The sequence below is a fragment of the Sinocyclocheilus rhinocerous genome, unplaced genomic scaffold, assembly GCF_001515625.1.
Source record: "Sinocyclocheilus rhinocerous isolate Xijiao unplaced genomic scaffold, SAMN03320098_v1.1 scaffold2340, whole genome shotgun sequence".
NCBI lineage: Eukaryota > Metazoa > Chordata > Actinopteri > Cypriniformes > Cyprinidae > Sinocyclocheilus > Sinocyclocheilus rhinocerous.
Window position 1 is genome coordinate 452,517 of NW_015646462.1, and position 17,176 is coordinate 469,692.

The 17,176-nt window shown below is 36.0% G+C and overlaps 1 protein-coding gene across 1 annotated transcript; it reads right to left on the bottom strand.

Moving 5' to 3' along the window:
- Window positions 1-375: 375 nt before the first annotated feature.
- Window positions 376-13,526, bottom strand: LOC107707873 (lactadherin-like). Its single transcript, XM_016511985.1, has 10 exons — window positions 13,368-13,526; window positions 12,252-12,377; window positions 6,866-6,997; window positions 3,647-3,760; window positions 3,225-3,406; window positions 2,837-2,992; window positions 2,609-2,753; window positions 2,299-2,501; window positions 1,889-2,044; window positions 376-716 (listed from the first exon to the last, which is right to left on the bottom strand). The coding sequence occupies exons 1-10, from the start codon at window positions 13,444-13,446 to the stop codon at window positions 573-575; spliced, it is 1,437 nt and encodes a 478-aa protein (XP_016367471.1). The 5' UTR covers window positions 13,447-13,526; the 3' UTR covers window positions 376-572.
- Window positions 13,527-17,176: the final 3,650 nt, after the last annotated feature.

Sequence of the window (17,176 nt, forward strand, 5' to 3'; positions counted from 1 at the left end):
GTTGAATCACCTTGGTGACCAAAGATGAGAAATAAAAGTTAAATTTTGAAATACAAGAATGGTCAGTTGTTATAAGACAATTTTATTAAGAATTAGAATGAGTCTATTTTTCCTTACAGGTTAACGGTTCTTCAAATGTTGTAATATTCTCTGAAAAATATTTGAAGGGATAGTTCACCCAGAAATGAAAATTCTGCCATCATTTACGTACCCTCAAGTTGTTCCAAACCTGTATTAGTTTCTTTCAGCTTTTGAACACAAAAGAAGATATTTTGAATAGTGTTGGTAACCAAACAGCCATTGACTTCCATAGGATAGAGAAAAAAAAAATACTATGGAAGTCAATGGCTACCCTCAACTGTTTGGTTACCTTAGGTGACTTCATAAAATCATCACTGTGCCCAAAGGCTTTTTCAAAACACATCAAAATAATGGCATTGATTAACAATAAAATACAAAGCAATACAGATGAAGCTAATGCATACTGAAACAAAACATCAGCTACAACCAGCAGACACACTTCAGGTGAAACAAGTGCAGAGAGGGGCAGTGTGCAGCCTTCAGCAAGTCCACTAATCATCACAGCCCAGCAGCTCCATGCGTACAGTTATTCGCTCATGCCACTCCCAGGGCAGAAACCGCACAAATCGGGCAAAGAACGGAGGCTCAAACAAATTCTTTTTGTGCGTGTTGTTGTCTATGTTGCCTTGGAAAATCTGCAGGAAAAAAACATTTCATTTATTCAGATGAAATGACTAGAACTGAATGTAAGACCTGCGTGCTTTGAGGATTTTGTTATATATAAATAACTAAAGCTGAGTTAGTAGCTTGATAATTCTTTAATTTCCTCTGACTATCCAGATACCAATGTGTAGAGCTCGAAGTTCATACAGAGAGATTTACTGTACCCAGTAAACAAAAGCATGTGATATTGCACCCTACACCCAACTCAAAACACTAAGAAATGTACTATTCAAAAGTTTGGGGCAGCTACGTTTTCTTCTGTATAATTGTATTCAGCAAGGATACATTAAGTTGATCCTTTCACATTGTTGCAAAAATGTGACCCTGGACCACAAAACCAGTCTTAAGTCGCTGGGGTATATTTGTAGCAATAGTCAAAAATACATTGTATGGGTTTAAATTATAGATTTTTCTTTTATGCCAAAAATCATTAGGATATTAAGTAAAGATCATGTTCCATGTTCCTACTGTAAATATTTGATTAGTAATATGCATAGCTAAGGACTTCATTTGGACAACTTTAAAGGCGATTTTCTCAATATTTTGATTTTTTGCACCCTCAGATTCCAGATTTTCAAATAGTTGTATCTCGGCCAAATATTGTCCTTTCCTAACAAACCATACATCAATGGAAATCAGCTTATTTACTCAGCTTTCAGAAAAGTGACCCTTATGACTGGTTTTGTGGTCCAGGGTCACAAATATGTATTTCAAATAAATAATATCCTTCTGAACTTTCTTTTCAGCAAATAATCCTGAAAAAATGTATCACAGTTTCCACAAAACTATTAAGCAGCACAGTTTTGAAAACTGTTTTTTTTATCAGCACCAAATCAGCAGATTAGAATGATTTCTGAAGGATCATGTGACAGTGAAGACTGGAGTAATGGCTGCTGAAAATTCAGCTTTGTCATCACAGGAATAAATTATACTTTAAAATATACTGAAATAAAAAACAGTTATTTAAAATTGCAATAATATTTCACAAAATTCGTGTTTTAATATATATATATTTTTTGATCAGCCTTGGCAGGCATAAGAGACTCAAAAACATTAAAACGATCACTTACAGTCTCACATACTGACCCCAAACCTTAGAACAGTAGTGTATATTTAAAATAAAGATCATTGTCATTGCTGTGACCTTATCTGTTCCCGTTATTTGATCCTTCACAATGCTCCAAGATTGTCCATCATAACTGTATGCAATCTTAAAGGCTGAAACAAACTGCACAACTCCAAAGTCTTTTGCTCCCTGAGTAATGATGCCTGTGATTCTTTTAGGTTTCTCCAAAGCCACCTGTGACATGAGAGAAAACACATTAAAACATAAGAGACAAATGTCAGACTACAGTCTGCAATTACCAAAATAATTGATATCAAAGCTAAAAAATAGGATAGAGTACATTATTAATTTAGAGAGTTATTACTGTCTTTAGACAGATCTGTACATATCATGTTACGATGGTTTTATAGCATAACTGAATTATGATTTCAAGGACTATTTTTCACAGCTTTGTAAAAAAAATTAGACACAACGTCTCACAGTCTCACCTGGAGCCACTCTGAGCGGTTGTTGCTCGCTGCCGCCCAAGCGTTAGTCTTGCCTTGTTTGTCCAGGCGAGCGTAGAAGGGGTACCAGGTAAAGGCATCAATACCCCAGGTGCGGAAGCTACTAGATGCTGTAAGCTGCACGTCAGAGATGAGACGGGACTTCATGCCCAGCGGATCGGTGCAACCAATTGTTCTGGAGTGCACTGTCATATTAGGGAAAATGAAAGTGCTAAATGGCTAAGAATTAGTAAAAATGAAAAAAGCTATTAGTATAAAAATAATGATTCATAGTTAATTCAACTGCAATTACCATTAAGCTCACAGCCCACAAGTTCCATCCGGAGAGTACAAGCTGTACGGCACACCACAGGAATGACGCGGATATACTGGGCCACAATGGGAGGGTCAAACATGTTTGTCTTAGTTCCATCGTTATCTGTATTTCCCCAAAACACCTGAAAAAAATAAGAGTCATAGTCAAGAGGATAAATATGAGCTTTTAACACATAAGGAAGACAAGATTTGTAATGTTTCTTACTTTGTCTTTTCTCTGGCCATCCACTCTGTACACTGTGTATGATTTGCCATCAAAGCTGGATGCAACCTTGAAAGCCTTGACAAACTCAGCCGTCCCCATGCGGCTGGCTCCTTGGGTGATGATTCCAGTGAGACGCATCTTCTTCTGCATGTTAACCTAAAATGAGAAAATCATGGACAGGAAGTGTGAACATCTTTTCAGATGTACACAAAAAGAAACCGAATCACTTTGTCCTATTTTGTTAAGTTGTCAGTTGTCACACAAGCATCTCAAAAGGATCCCCCATCTATTGTTTTGGATTTTTTTTTCTTGTAGTAAAGAGGACCATTTTATGAAAGAAAATTTTGTATGCAAAAAAAAAAAAATGTTTTAAGAGTAAATGGTGAACCTCAATCCAGGGGTTCTTGTCTTGGGGTGCGGAGCTCCAGGCATTCACAAGGCCCTGGTTATTGAGGCGTGCGAGCTCCGGTCCCCAGTGCTGCAGCCCCAGAATGCCAGAGTGTACAGAGGAAGCCGAGATCTGGGACTCTATGATTTCACCTTCCTCCATCCCCAACAGAGATATGCAGCCTGCACCATAATATAGTGTGAGTACCATTTAATAGGGCATGAAGTCTACTTTTTATTGTCTTTCCTGGCATACTGCTACTTGGTTTAGTCATTAGCTGTACCTTAGATACTCTGGATTTGTAACGAAACACTCAAAACTCAACGATATGGCACCCTAAAATGTAGGTTATGACATTCAAAATTAAGAGGCTAAATTAAACACTGCCACCAGGAAAATATTGGTTGTATATAAAAACTCACGTAGATGGCATTGCTTCCCAACGTATGGAGAAGGGCAGTGGCAGGTGTAGTCCCCATCCAGATCACGACACAGGCCTCCATTCTTACAAGGCTGGTTTGCACAGTCATTCACATCTGTGTAAGAACACCAAAAATAATACAGTAAGTATACAGTAATTTGGAAAATGTTGTAATGGGACAGATGTCATGTAACTGCAGCTGAAGTATGTATAATTATAAGTGTGGTGACTGAGGTGTGGGGTGACACAATGCTCAGCCTGTGCACTCACGCAGGTGGCTGCAGGATCTCTAATTTTCCTCAAAGGGGACAGAGAATTCTGTGTGGAGCACAGGGTGTGATGGTCTAAGTCCAGTCCTCATTTCCAGTAAACTGCTTCAAATGGCAACTACAGCACATTTACTGAAATTAAACACTTTACAGGATATTTGTTTGTATAATTTTCTTCTTATTAAAGTACAATTATTAATTTAAATTAAAACTGGCTTATTGCAGTTATTATACATCTTCACTAGGGGGCAAACTTCTTCTCTCAGAAATACAGTATATGGTATAAATAATATAAATTGTAAGACAAATATAATTTTTCACTGTGTACACCACCGTTCAAAGATTTGGGGTCAGTCATTTTATTTACTTATTTGTTGAAGAAATTAATACATTTATTCACCAATGATGCATTAAATGTATCAAAAGTGACAGGTAAGACATTAATAATGTTACAAAATATTTCTATTTCAAATAATTGCTGAAAAAAGTATTACAGTTTAATACAAAAATATGTATGAAAATATAAAGGTATTACAAAACTAACAGCCAAATAATTCTAGCTGATACATGCAGAAATGCTGTGTTTCTTATTCTTTTGTTCACAAAACAACACAGAAAGGCTATAATAGAAAAGAAAACACATGTCTCAACAACAGAAGTTGTTTTGCTCGTAAACTGTTAAGAGGATTGAAGAACACAAAAAACATTATTCTGCTCAAGGCCTGGATACACATGTGGCAAACTGGCGCACACACACACAAACACACACACACACACACACACACACACGCATTCACATAAGCAAACACACCTGTGCAGTGACAACCCGACAAGATTCAATCAACCTAGGTCAGATGTGCTCCTTAAAAAGGTGTCTTGAGGACTCTTTTTTTATCGCGAGCTATGAACTTGTATAATATCAGAGCATCATCTATTCTGAACTGAATACTAAAAGACTTAGGAAGTGGGATTTACTTAAAAAGCAACTTAACAGTCTGCAGAATAATTCAAACAAACATGTAAAATAACAAATGAGATTTAGTTTTAGTGTCAGTTGCTTTCCATCCTTTAATGAATGTTTGAATTTGGCAGGACATTAGATGGAAGTGTTTTAGAACCTTCTTAATGCCCAAAGGCTGGTCTGTACTGTTCTTCTTAGTATAAAACCTCTTTGGCTTGATTACGTCTTGCCTAATTGCATTGAAGCTGTCTGTCCGGCATGTTCCTGGCTGCATTTGAAGGTCTTTTCAGTGCCAATGCTAGGCTAATATTTGTAAAAACCAGTATTTTTCACTTTGTATTTTAACCCCTTTGATGCATGAATTATGAAATACCAAACATTTTTTCTTCAAATTTCTCTTTACTTCAAAACAAGAATATAAATATTTCCAATATCCTTTTTAGTTTTACAAAATTATGTATTATGCATTGGTCCACTGCAATTTAGTAGTAGAGGAGTTCAGAGGTGTGTGGTGAATCACTTTCATCAGTAGTTTTGAATGAGTCATAAATAAAAACCACAATGCCAAGAGGACAGTTGCTGTGTTCACACCATGTTGTAATTACCATAATTACTAGATGACACCCTGGACATTCTACTCAGACCTGTCCACACATCTTTGGACTATGAATTATTCATTTCTATGGCAACACTGTAAACTATTAACTATGACAACAAGTAACAGTTGTTTTGCAAATGCTTTATTAATAAACTTATAGGTTTAGCTTTATTTAACTGTGTTCTAGCTACATGAAATTGAATTGTATGCCTTTTGTTTATTTTCAGATAAATCTTGCATTAAGATATTAACAACAGTCAGAAATATTATGAAATCACTACTTAACTACATTTTACTGTTGAAGTCACTGCTATTTTGGAACATTTCCACATGACATTGCCGTGGTTAGTTTTAACGCAAGTCAGAATCTTGTAATAACGGTAATTCCGACATAGAACAAACACACCTCGTTATATAGAATTACGAGTATGGATCTTTTGCAACCAGCCATGGTGCTTTGGATATAACATAATCTGAATGGTTAAAAATGGCTTTAATAGATGTGTCCACTATAGAGGACCTCAGGCAGCAGAGAGTTAAATCATACATGGAAACGGACTTTCCATACGTGGACTGGACAATTTTAACAAAGCCTATTTAAAACTCACTATGGTTACAGCTCTTTTTAACCACCACTGACTGCTCAACATCCTGGGTGTGTCTGATGTTTGAGATCAAAGTGGAACAAATTATACAGCACGCAGTAACTGAAATCTAGTCTCTGTGGGCCTGCAGCCACAAGAAGATTCATCATAAAGGAGATAAGTTTTAACATGAATTAACCACCAAATGCATCATAGGAACTTCACGTATTACATAACTGGGCACAAATGAGTCTCAGTCAATTTGTGCATAAGGAGGGTCGCACACCGGACGAGAAGCGCAGCACCGCCGTCTAGGACAACTCACAGGTATCGCACTGGATGCATTGCGTTCAGTTCAAGATAGCAGTCAGTTAATCTAATCACCAAACAGGCAAATGTTCACTTCAAGAATGAACAAAGTAGCGTTGATGAGTTTGAAGTACAGTATTTGACAAAACAGAGCAAACTATGTGAGTGGCGCAGCAAGATTTTGAACAGCGCCCTGAGCCGCCATGGACAGACGCCGAGTGGCACCGCCGATAGAAAACAATGTGTTCAAATTTTAAAGACGTGACGTGGTGCGGTGGTAAGTTGTTGGTTTTAATAAAATGGGACAAAGAATTGGTATTATTGTGTATTTACACAGAAATGTGTTCTTCTACTTTTTATGAATAAGGCCCAATGTGTGTGCTTGTTCAGTTCAAATTTAAGTTTTCTTTTTTATACAAACTTCCCTCTAAACCCTTTTAATTAGTGCACATATATTGAGGGTCTGATGTAAATCTGAAATAAGTGGTACAAAACTTACTGATATGGCAGTGTGCACCTTCAAACCCAGGTTGGCATTTGCACACATATTCATTAAAAACGTCTCCTCTTCTGGAGTTAGCGATCACCTCACATGTCCCATCGTTTTTACACAGGTTTGGAATACAAGGACCTGCAGTGGAAACAGTTAAAAGTTCTGATGTGAGTATCAAAATATGAACAAACCCATAGGAAAGAAAAAAAAATCATCCTCAGTTGAAGCTGTAATAATAGGATACTGGCGAAACGTTGTGCGTATTTGTGTTTGCATCAAAGGTTTCTATTTACAACGTGTTTTTGCAGGGATGAGCAATGTAGCTAATCACTGACATATCTGCAATGGCCAATCAGAGGTGTTTAAGTCAGTTAGAATGCTGCTCAAAATGTGGGAATTTTTGTTAAGTGCTGAGTTACTCATGCTCGCGAATCATCTCATTATAACAAACAAAGTGTTAACCTGCTGTAAATAAGATATTCACTGTGCAGTGGAAAGAGCTTCATTAATTATAATGGAACTCTTTGTAAGATCACAGTGAACTAAGATGAGTGTCAACTTTTTAGGTATTATAAAGGGAGTGCTCTTTGCGCACTTTCTAGACTATATATAATCCATTCAGAATTTGAATTAAAGTTTTGTTTTTCATGCTGCTAAGAGGACCAATGGCCATATACACACTGGAGTGATATCCACATATAAATGATTCACTCTCATAATTGCAATGAGTGACATAGTGATAACCATAGCAATGAATGGGATAAAAAATACGATATTCCCAAATAGATGAAGCTAGAGCACGCTCACTAATTTCAGAAACACCCTCAGTGGTTTGATTCTGGAACCGGGCCTACTTGAGATCATTTGAATTGTTCTTCCTAGTAGTGTTGTCAAAAGACCCGGTATTTCTGTACCAAGTCGGTACTAAAAAAATGAAAACGTTACGGTACCAGGTTTTTTAAATTACCGGTGGTACCGAGTACCCGGTCAACCCGGTTCTTGATGCGCTATCCGAAAGCTATCCTCTTCCAGTGTTGCCAAGTCCGCGGTTTTCTCGCGGAATTGGGCTGCTTTAACACTGTTGCCGCGGGTTGTTTTTCATGTCCGCGGGTTGAAAAACGACCCCATTAACGTGATATTTAGCCCCTGGAATGCGAATTTTACCAGAGGAACCACGCCAAAACATGCATATTTTATCCTCGGAACGCGATTTTTAACGGGGGAATCCCCTCGAAACGCGATTGGGCGGGTTTTGTTGTGAAAACCTGGCAACCTCTTCATAAAAGCAGTGGCGACCTCAAGAGGAGGAAACGCATCAAACTAACAAAACACCCCGATCAAGTTCAAGCAGGTAAGTTTCAATTACATTTTTAATATTTAGAGCTTCTCGTATGAATATTATTCCATATTTTAATTTGAATTTCAGATTGAAATAAACATCGCCGTTAGCGTATACGTAGTTAATAGTTAGCATAAGCGCGGCTAACGCTAATATAATGAGCATTAGAATGAATTTTGTTAATTTTGTTCAAAATGATTTATTTGTTAACTATTTAATGCTCCTATAACTTTAATTACTGTAAAAAACAGGTGGACATAATGGTATTCACTATTTTTACACACCAGAGGCTTTTAAATGAACTGTGTAACCAAAATATGCGTGTTAGAGAATGTACAAATGTATGGTTAACAGTGCTTATGTCATATAGTGTTTATGTCATATCAGTCAGTCAGAAAAAGTTTTTTTTTAGTTAGTTAGTTGTAATTCTTGGCTGAATATCTCTAGCAGGTTTTAAAAGCCCTTTAAAATTAAATATGAACACAGTTTGGATTAAATAAAAGTACAGTCAAACTTTATCTCCTGTATAGACTTTACTGTACAATGACTTAATGTATTCTAACGTGAGTTTGATCTAGTAACATCTTACAGTGAGTGAACAATATATTTTTAAAACATTCATTAATGTTTGTGAATGTTATTTAATACAAACACTTGATCATTCATGTTTGTTCATTGTGCATTAAATAATTTTAACAGATTGAACTTTGAAATTAACCCTAAGAAGAATAATTGCCATATAACTATTGTTTATTGTTAGGTCATGTTATCTAACAAATAAAATCTTATTGTAAAGTGTTTTTAATACAACAGTTTCCATCTATTTGATATACACTTAATATATGTAATCTTATCTAAATTTATTATAAAAGCTGAGGTTTGTTATTTACTGAAAAGTTATATTTTAGCTGGTGTCAATGATCTTATGTTGCATTTGGTCAGACTCAGCCCATTGCTTTACATAAGTATATTATATTTTCCTTTTATAGCTGCAGACTGAGGAAGATCCTGAAACACACCAGCAAACCCTAAAACAGACAACAGTTTACAGATGTTTTTCAGTGGCAGCAGAACTATGACTAAACTTTTGGGTGAAACTTGTTTACTTTTTTCATACTTTTATTACTTGTGGAAAAACTTGAAACAATTTTAAATAAGTATAAAGAATGGCATTGGTTTTGTACATTTAATTTTTGTTTAACGTTATTAATAAAAATGTTGTTCAATTAGCATGTTTTTGTGTTTTGCTTTGGTACCGAAATTGGTACCGAGAACCGTGGATTTTCACTGGTATTGGTACCGAATACTGAAATTTTGGTACCGTGACAACACTAACCGGTAGTCACTTTCATACCGGTATAGCGCCCACCCCTAGAAGAAACTAATACACACTAATGTTTTAGGGATGCATATTAAGGCCCTAGTTGGACTGAGACAAGAAGGAAACACAATAATTGTTTTTGCTGGCCTGATCAGGCCAGTAGTTCAGATTTTTACTTGCTGTTTTGGGTTTAGTGGTTTCCTCAAAGTCACTATTGATAGGGCAAGATTGAGATCTCTGTAACTCTAGAGCTCCTGGATCAATTTTTGTTGCCATTAAACCTGTTTGCTTTGTGTTAACAAAGTCCCTAAGCATTAAACCACTGCCACCACATATATGCATAATTAGTGAGGGTCAGACACAGCCTGAAGTGGAGATGGCTTAATTAGTGCTGGAGTAATTGTCACTTTGCTAACCTGAGTCTCAGATACCTGAGCGTGTGCCATGTTGCTGTTCCTCAGGCAGACTGACCTGAATGAAGTAATGGTAATGTAATAGCCCTGCCATCCTCGTTAAGTTCCTGACATTCGAATAAAGTTTATTATGAATAAATGTTAAATAAAGTACATAAAATAAAATAGGCCTACTAGTGTTGTCATAAGACCCGGTATTTCGGTACCAAGTTGGTACTAAAAAAATGAAAACGTTACGGTACCAGGTTTTTTTAAGTACCGGTGGTACCGAGTACCCGGTCAACCCGGTTCTTGATGCGCTATCCGAAAGCTATCCTCTTCCAGTGTTGCCAAGTCCGCGGTTTTCCCGCGGAATTGGGCTGCTTTAACACTGTTGCCGTGGGTTGTTTTTCATGTCCGCGGGTTGAAAAACGACCCCATTAACGTGATATTTAGCCCCTGGAATGCGAATTTTACCAGGGGAACCCCGCCAAAACATGCGTATTTTATCCTCGGAACGCGATTTTTAACAGGGTACCCCCTCGAAATGCGATTGGGCGGGTTTTGTTGTGAAAACCTGGCAACCTCTTCTTAAAAGCAGTGGCGACCTCAAGAGGAGGAAACGCATCAAACTAACAAAACACCCCGATCAAGTTCAAGCAGGTAAGTTTCAATTACATTTTTAATATTTAGAGCTTCTGTTATGAATATTATTCCATATTTTAATTTGAATTTCGGATTGAAATAAACATCGGCGTTAGCGTATACGTAGTTAATCGTTAGCATAAGCGCGGCTAACGCTAATATAATGAGCATTAGAATGAATTTTGTTCATTTTGTTCAAAATTATTTCTTTAACTATTTAATGCTCCTATAACTTTTATTACTGTAAAAAACAGGAGGACATAATGGTATTTTCTATTTTTACACACCAGAGGCTTTTAAATGAACTGTGTAACCAAAATATGCGTGTTTGAGAATGTACAAATGTATGGTTAACAGTGTTTATGTCATATCAGTCCGCCAGAAAAAGTTGTTTTTTTTGTTAGTTGTAATTCTTGGCTGAATATCTCTAGCAGGTTTTAAAAGCCCTTTAAAATTAAATATGAACACAGTTTGGATTAAATAAAAGTACAGTCAAATTGTATCTCCTGTATAGACTTTACTGTACAGTGACTTAATGTTTTCTAACGTGAGTTAGATCTAGTAACATCTTACAGTGAGTGAACAATATATTTTTAAAACATTCATTAATGTTTGTGAATGTTATTTAATACAAACACTCATTCATGTTTGTTCATTGTGCATTAAATAATTTTAACAGATTGAACTTTGAAATTAACCCTAAGAAGAATAATTGCCATATAACTATTGTTTATTGTTGGGTCATGTTATCTAACAAATAAAATCTTATTGTAAAGTGTTTTTAATACTACAGTTTCCATCTATTTGATATACACTTAATATATGTAATCTTATCTAAATTTATTATAAAAGCTGAGGTTTGTTATTTACTGAAAAGTTATATTTTAGCTGTTGTCAATGATCTAATGTTGTATTTGGTCAGACTCAGCCCATTGCTTTACTTAAGTATATTATATTTTCCTTTTACAGCTGCAGACTGAGGAAGATCCTGAAACACACCAGCAAACCCTAAAACAGACAACAGTTTACAGATGTTTTTCAGTGGCAGCAGAACTATGACTAAACTTTTGGGTGAAACTTGTTTACTTTTTTCATACTTTTATTACTTGTGGAAAAACTTGAAACAATTTTAAATAAGTATAAAGAATGGCATTGGTTTTGTACATTAAATTTTTGTTTAACGTTATTAATAAAAATGTTGTTCAATTAGCATGTTTTTGTGTTTTGCTTTGGTACCGAAATTGGTACAGAGAACCGTGGATTTTCACTGGTATTGGTACCGAATACTGAAATTTTGGTACCGTGACAACACTACTTCCTAGACAGCAATGAGATTTAAGGAAATCAAATGGAGACTCATTCCCATGTCTCTCATATTTTTTCTTCTAAAGAAAGGAGTAATCTGATGTATCCTTGCTTCTGAAAAAAAACAAAAAATCTTAACAAGGTTTCAAACTGTGTTCATTTGCCAAGACACCAAAATCTGCCATCGGAAATCAGAACACGTCACAAAATTCAAGCATTTTTTCCAATTTCTACGCTACACAATTATTATTATTATTGAGTTTTCTAAGCTATGAAAGAGCTTTCTGAGCAGTAAGGCTTTCCACAGGGAACAGGTTGATCCATGTAAACCTAATCTGAAATTCAAATGAGCATTAAACCGGGAAAATTCAGACAAACAACATTTCTGACCATTCTCGGTGGCATTGCAAGTATCTCCAGCAAATCCTTCAGCACAGATGCAGAAGAAGGGATCTTCTCCAATGCCAGTCACACATGTCCCTCCATTATGACACAGGTTCACCTTGCAGTAATCTCCTACAAAGACACACATAAGCAGGAGTGAGTGGAATTACAAAAGATTAGACTGGAATTAGATCTTATTTTATAATTCGGCAACAGACAGAATGGTCCTGCATATTAAGCTTCGAGAGATACAAAGGAGTAAAAAGGGAAAGAACGCTTTTCACACTTCTCAACAGGATCAGGAGAGTACAAAAGATAAGAGATGTGAGCAGCATAGCCAATGCACATAGTGAATTTTCAAAAGTAGATGTATACTTTTCAAGGGTAGGAAAGGTTCTATGATATTTCTGGATAAGTGAACATGAAATAGAGCTCATATTGTGTTATTGTTATGTGTGTAAGTATCAGTGCAGCACAAAATGTATCCAAAGCAAACAGATAAATAGCAAATAACACAAAACTAATTAAAGGCAGCTCATGTTTTGTTTGGGAAGCATCAGAATTCATTGTGCTTCATTCTGGCTGACCAACATGACAGAAAAGAAATGAACAGAATGTAAGCACATAAAATGCTCTTAGGCACACGTTTCTAAGATGAGTGAAACGTTACACAACGTTCTCCCTGAAAAGCTGGGAGATTTGTGTTACCCTCTGAGCTCATTAAGATTAGATGTAGAACAGGGTTCTTTGACTATGCTTGAGCAAGAAATTAAAGGCACTTTCCTATACAACAATGCACAGATTTATTTTCCAGAATTTTCTAGTTGTGAGTCATATTATCCAGTCCAGTGCAAATTTATTTCCACCTCCCTGCAGTGGATTGGAACTTCTTCATACAATAAGAAACATTCACTATTTAAGTACTGTAATACTTGCAGTATCATTTCCTTGTGTTTCCTGTATTATAACCGATAAAAAGATGTCCTTAACTATTGTCAAAAGTAAAAAAGCCAAAAGCTCAAATTATTTAAGTTACAGTGAAGCAGTGACACCCAATACTTTTAGGAAGGTTCAACTGGGAAAAAGCATTTTAAAAAAGTACTTAGAATTTAAGTTACTCACCATTCACGGTACAAATGCTGCAAATGACTAAACTGATGAAAACTATTATACAGGACCGAGTGAGGCTAAGGGTATTCATATTGGTACTCTACTGTCTGATTGTTTCTAAAGTCCTGGAGCGGTCTCCTGACGTCATCCCCAAACGTGGAGCAGCTAGACTATGGGATCATATTCCCGCCAAATGTATTGCAGTTGCGGATAAAAAAAATAACAAGCGTGAAACCAAAATTTAAAAACGCAAGTAAAATTATATTGCACAAAATTTTAAAAATGTAAAAATGAAAGCAAAGTTTTCAGAATAGCAAACAATGGTCACGGATCAAAAAATAATACGTGTAAATAAATACTTTAAACACTATTAAATATTAATGCAAAATTATCCGAATTGCACACAAAATCATGTTTTCCTTGGTTATATTTCTCTGTTTTTTGTGCTCTCAGACATTTTCTGCACTATTCGAGGCTTAGTGTATCCCATCATGCATCATGTTTTGGAACAAATCGTAAGATTTTTGCAGAGATCTCGCAAGAGGTTACGGAAACTTTTCCAATGTAAGTGAAATATTAATATAATAATAAGATAGGCTATTATTACATATAATTTGGTAGAAAAACAGTGTTGCACGTTTTACTGGTGCAAAGATGCGTAGTGGTGATATTTATTTTGTACAACATTTGCAACTGCTTTTCATCACTTAATTAGAAGCAGCTGCAACTTAAACATGTTATAGGCACTACTGAACAGACATTTAGAAGTTGATTTTAAAATGCAAAGTTTTTAAAATTAAAATAAAGCTATGCAAACACTTGCATTTTTACAACACTATAAGTGTGTCCCATCAGGTAATGAAAAGTTCGACACACACTTGTGGTCTTCATCCTCACTTGAACACTTGGGCCAAATACAGGACATACGTCATATAAGTAGTCAAGTGCAAAGACCACAAGTGTGGGTATTTGGACAAGGGATCAGTGTTCTGTTCACTTGTACAGGTGAAAATGGACAACTGTCGGCTGGGAAACATCTTTCCATACAGGACACCGTTATATGTGTCTGTCTGTCACTGCTGTACGCCTACCTGGCGATCCGTTAACGTTAAATGAGCCGTCCTAGCGACCTGTCGCGGTTATATTCACCTGTATTTATTCTCCTCTGGTCACATTGCGAAAGGGATCAGCCACTAAATGCACTGGCCTCGCGAAGTGACTGATGTGCCTGGCTCGCCTTTACCTGACTGATTATAAGTCTTGTTATGGTTATTACTGTTAGGAGAGGATAATATGAGTAAGAGCAGGGGTTTTCAAACTGGGGTCCGTGTTGTGACCCAAAGCCAGGGGGTCCAGCAAAATTTTTTGCTATTCGGTATTTTCCGGACTACACATTGCATTGTTTACCTTCTGAACGTGCTATGATTTATATTCCAAAGTGACTTATATAATGCATTTAATGTCAAATAAGCAAAACGTAAACAGGTAAAAGCGGGTACTTCAAGGTTTCTATAAATATATTTCTCATTCTGTGTGACAAGTATAACGTTAGACAGTATTGCTGAGTTTTTCTTCATTTCAGGAAGAGGTTTCACTGTTATTTTGAAGGTATGCAGATAAAAAATAGATTGTTTTGAATGATGTCTTGCTCCTATCTGACGGATATCACATCTTTCCGCTGATGTGAGTAACCCAATTGTTCGCGCCGGCGCCTCCCGCGCGCACACAACATAATCAGTTCTAGCATTGCAATCTTTACATCACAGCCTCTTCATCATCAAAGTAAATGAGACAACTAAACATACGAAAGGTATTGGTGACTCAATTTAGCTTGTCTTTTGTACAATATGTAGGTTTTGCTGGTCAGCGCGAGCATTGCCATGCCGTGGTGTTTTCCAAACAATTTTTTTGCATATGTGAAGGATGATGCTTAAGTAGATATTCAGACACGAGAGAAGTACAAAGCCTTCGTTACAAAATAAATAGGCTAATAGTTTATCAACCAAATGTTACACCGCGTCTAACGATTCACTCATGGAAATGAGAGGTATGTGAGCCCAGCAGGAAGTTCAGTTTTTAGTTTAGTTTTAAATGAGTTATAGGCTTAGCATTTAAATCAAATGTTGTTTGTAAAGAATGGCACTATAATTTATGTTATGACATACAGTTAAGCAAAACACGAGGAAGAGTGTTTTTCCTAATATCAGGACCATTGCAAATGTTTATTGAACTGAATCAATATAACAATAAGTATATTTTGAGTGAGTTTACTATTAATAGTAACTATTTTCTCATTTTGCTCTATTTCGACAAAGAGTCCAAACAAAGCCACAGCAGAACAGTGTCCTCTACAAGCAACACAGCAGCCTTTCGTATTGAATGATTCGCTTTATTCCTCACTGAATCAATCAGCCATTTATATGAATGATTTAATGTCTTATTCTAAAGAAAGTAACTTGCCGCAACCTACTGGCTGTTTTACTTTCAAATTGTTGTTGTTCAAACTTTATATATTTGAAACATTAATATGACAGTGTTATGCAATTATATATGTAGCTATGTAAATAAACACAATATGCAAATAAATCATTGTGTATATCAAATCCACCTGGCCTCTGTAACTGTCTACTCTGTAGCACTATCGTTTTCAATACAAAAACATTACATTAATTCAAAATTAATTTACCGATTTACTCATTTAACGTTAACGGATCGCCAGGTAGGCGTTTCCATTTTCACCTGTACAAGCAAACAGAACACTGAGCATTGGCAGGGATGAGGCACGTTGGAGTGACGTCACCGCCCCTCTTCGACTAATTGGCTAGAGGAGGAGCTGTCAATCTAGAACTAGTGGACCAATGATGATGTTTTAGCCCTCCCTGATTTACATGAAACCCTAACTGCAACATTTGGAAGAAGAAGCACAGAACGTGCAATAAAGAGCAAAGGGAAAAACAGCATAGGCATACAAAAAATAAAAATATGTGCAGAAAATGTCTGAGAGCACAAAAAACAGAGAAATATAACCAAGGAAAACATGATTTTGTGTGCAATTCGGATAATTTTGCATTAATATTTCAGTTTTTGTGCAATATGATTTTAAATGTGTTTAAAATAGTGAGACCCAGGAAATCCCTTATATGGACAAATGCATCAGATATCACTACAGCTGCATAACATGCAGATAGAGATGCTTTGACTGATGAAACGTGGAAGACAATAAACACACAATTGCAATGCAATGCTAATTGACATAGCTTGTATCACAGTAAAGATTTGTATAAAGAATATTTTCTGTCTCACTGTGATAAGAAGCAACATGGAACCACAGAAGCTAACTGTTTCAAACACGACTGATGTTATATAGTGATTTTGGAGCAAAACATGATATTAGTCTCATAAATTGTCATGTTTGACGCTAGGTTAAACATACAAACTACCTATCCCTGTTGCCAGGAGCAAATGTTTTATAACAAAACATTCACGTATAAGATTATGTAGCTGTTTTTAAGAAGGGCAAAAGCAAAGAAGGGTATGAGGGTTTAAAAGAAAAGAAAGGGTTTAAAACAGTGTGAATTGAAATGTGCCAGTAAAAAATAATGTGGGGTATGGGTAAGGTTGGGCATCGTTTGAATTTTTATGATTCCGATTCTTGTAAAATCCTAATTTCGATTCCAATAAGGTAAAAAAATAAAAAATAAATAAATAAATATATATATATATATATAATAATAGATAAATAAAGAATAAAAAATATTAGATATCATTCACATTTAGTCTAACTCTTATTGCTAAATATTTCCTTGTTAGCTGAATACTAT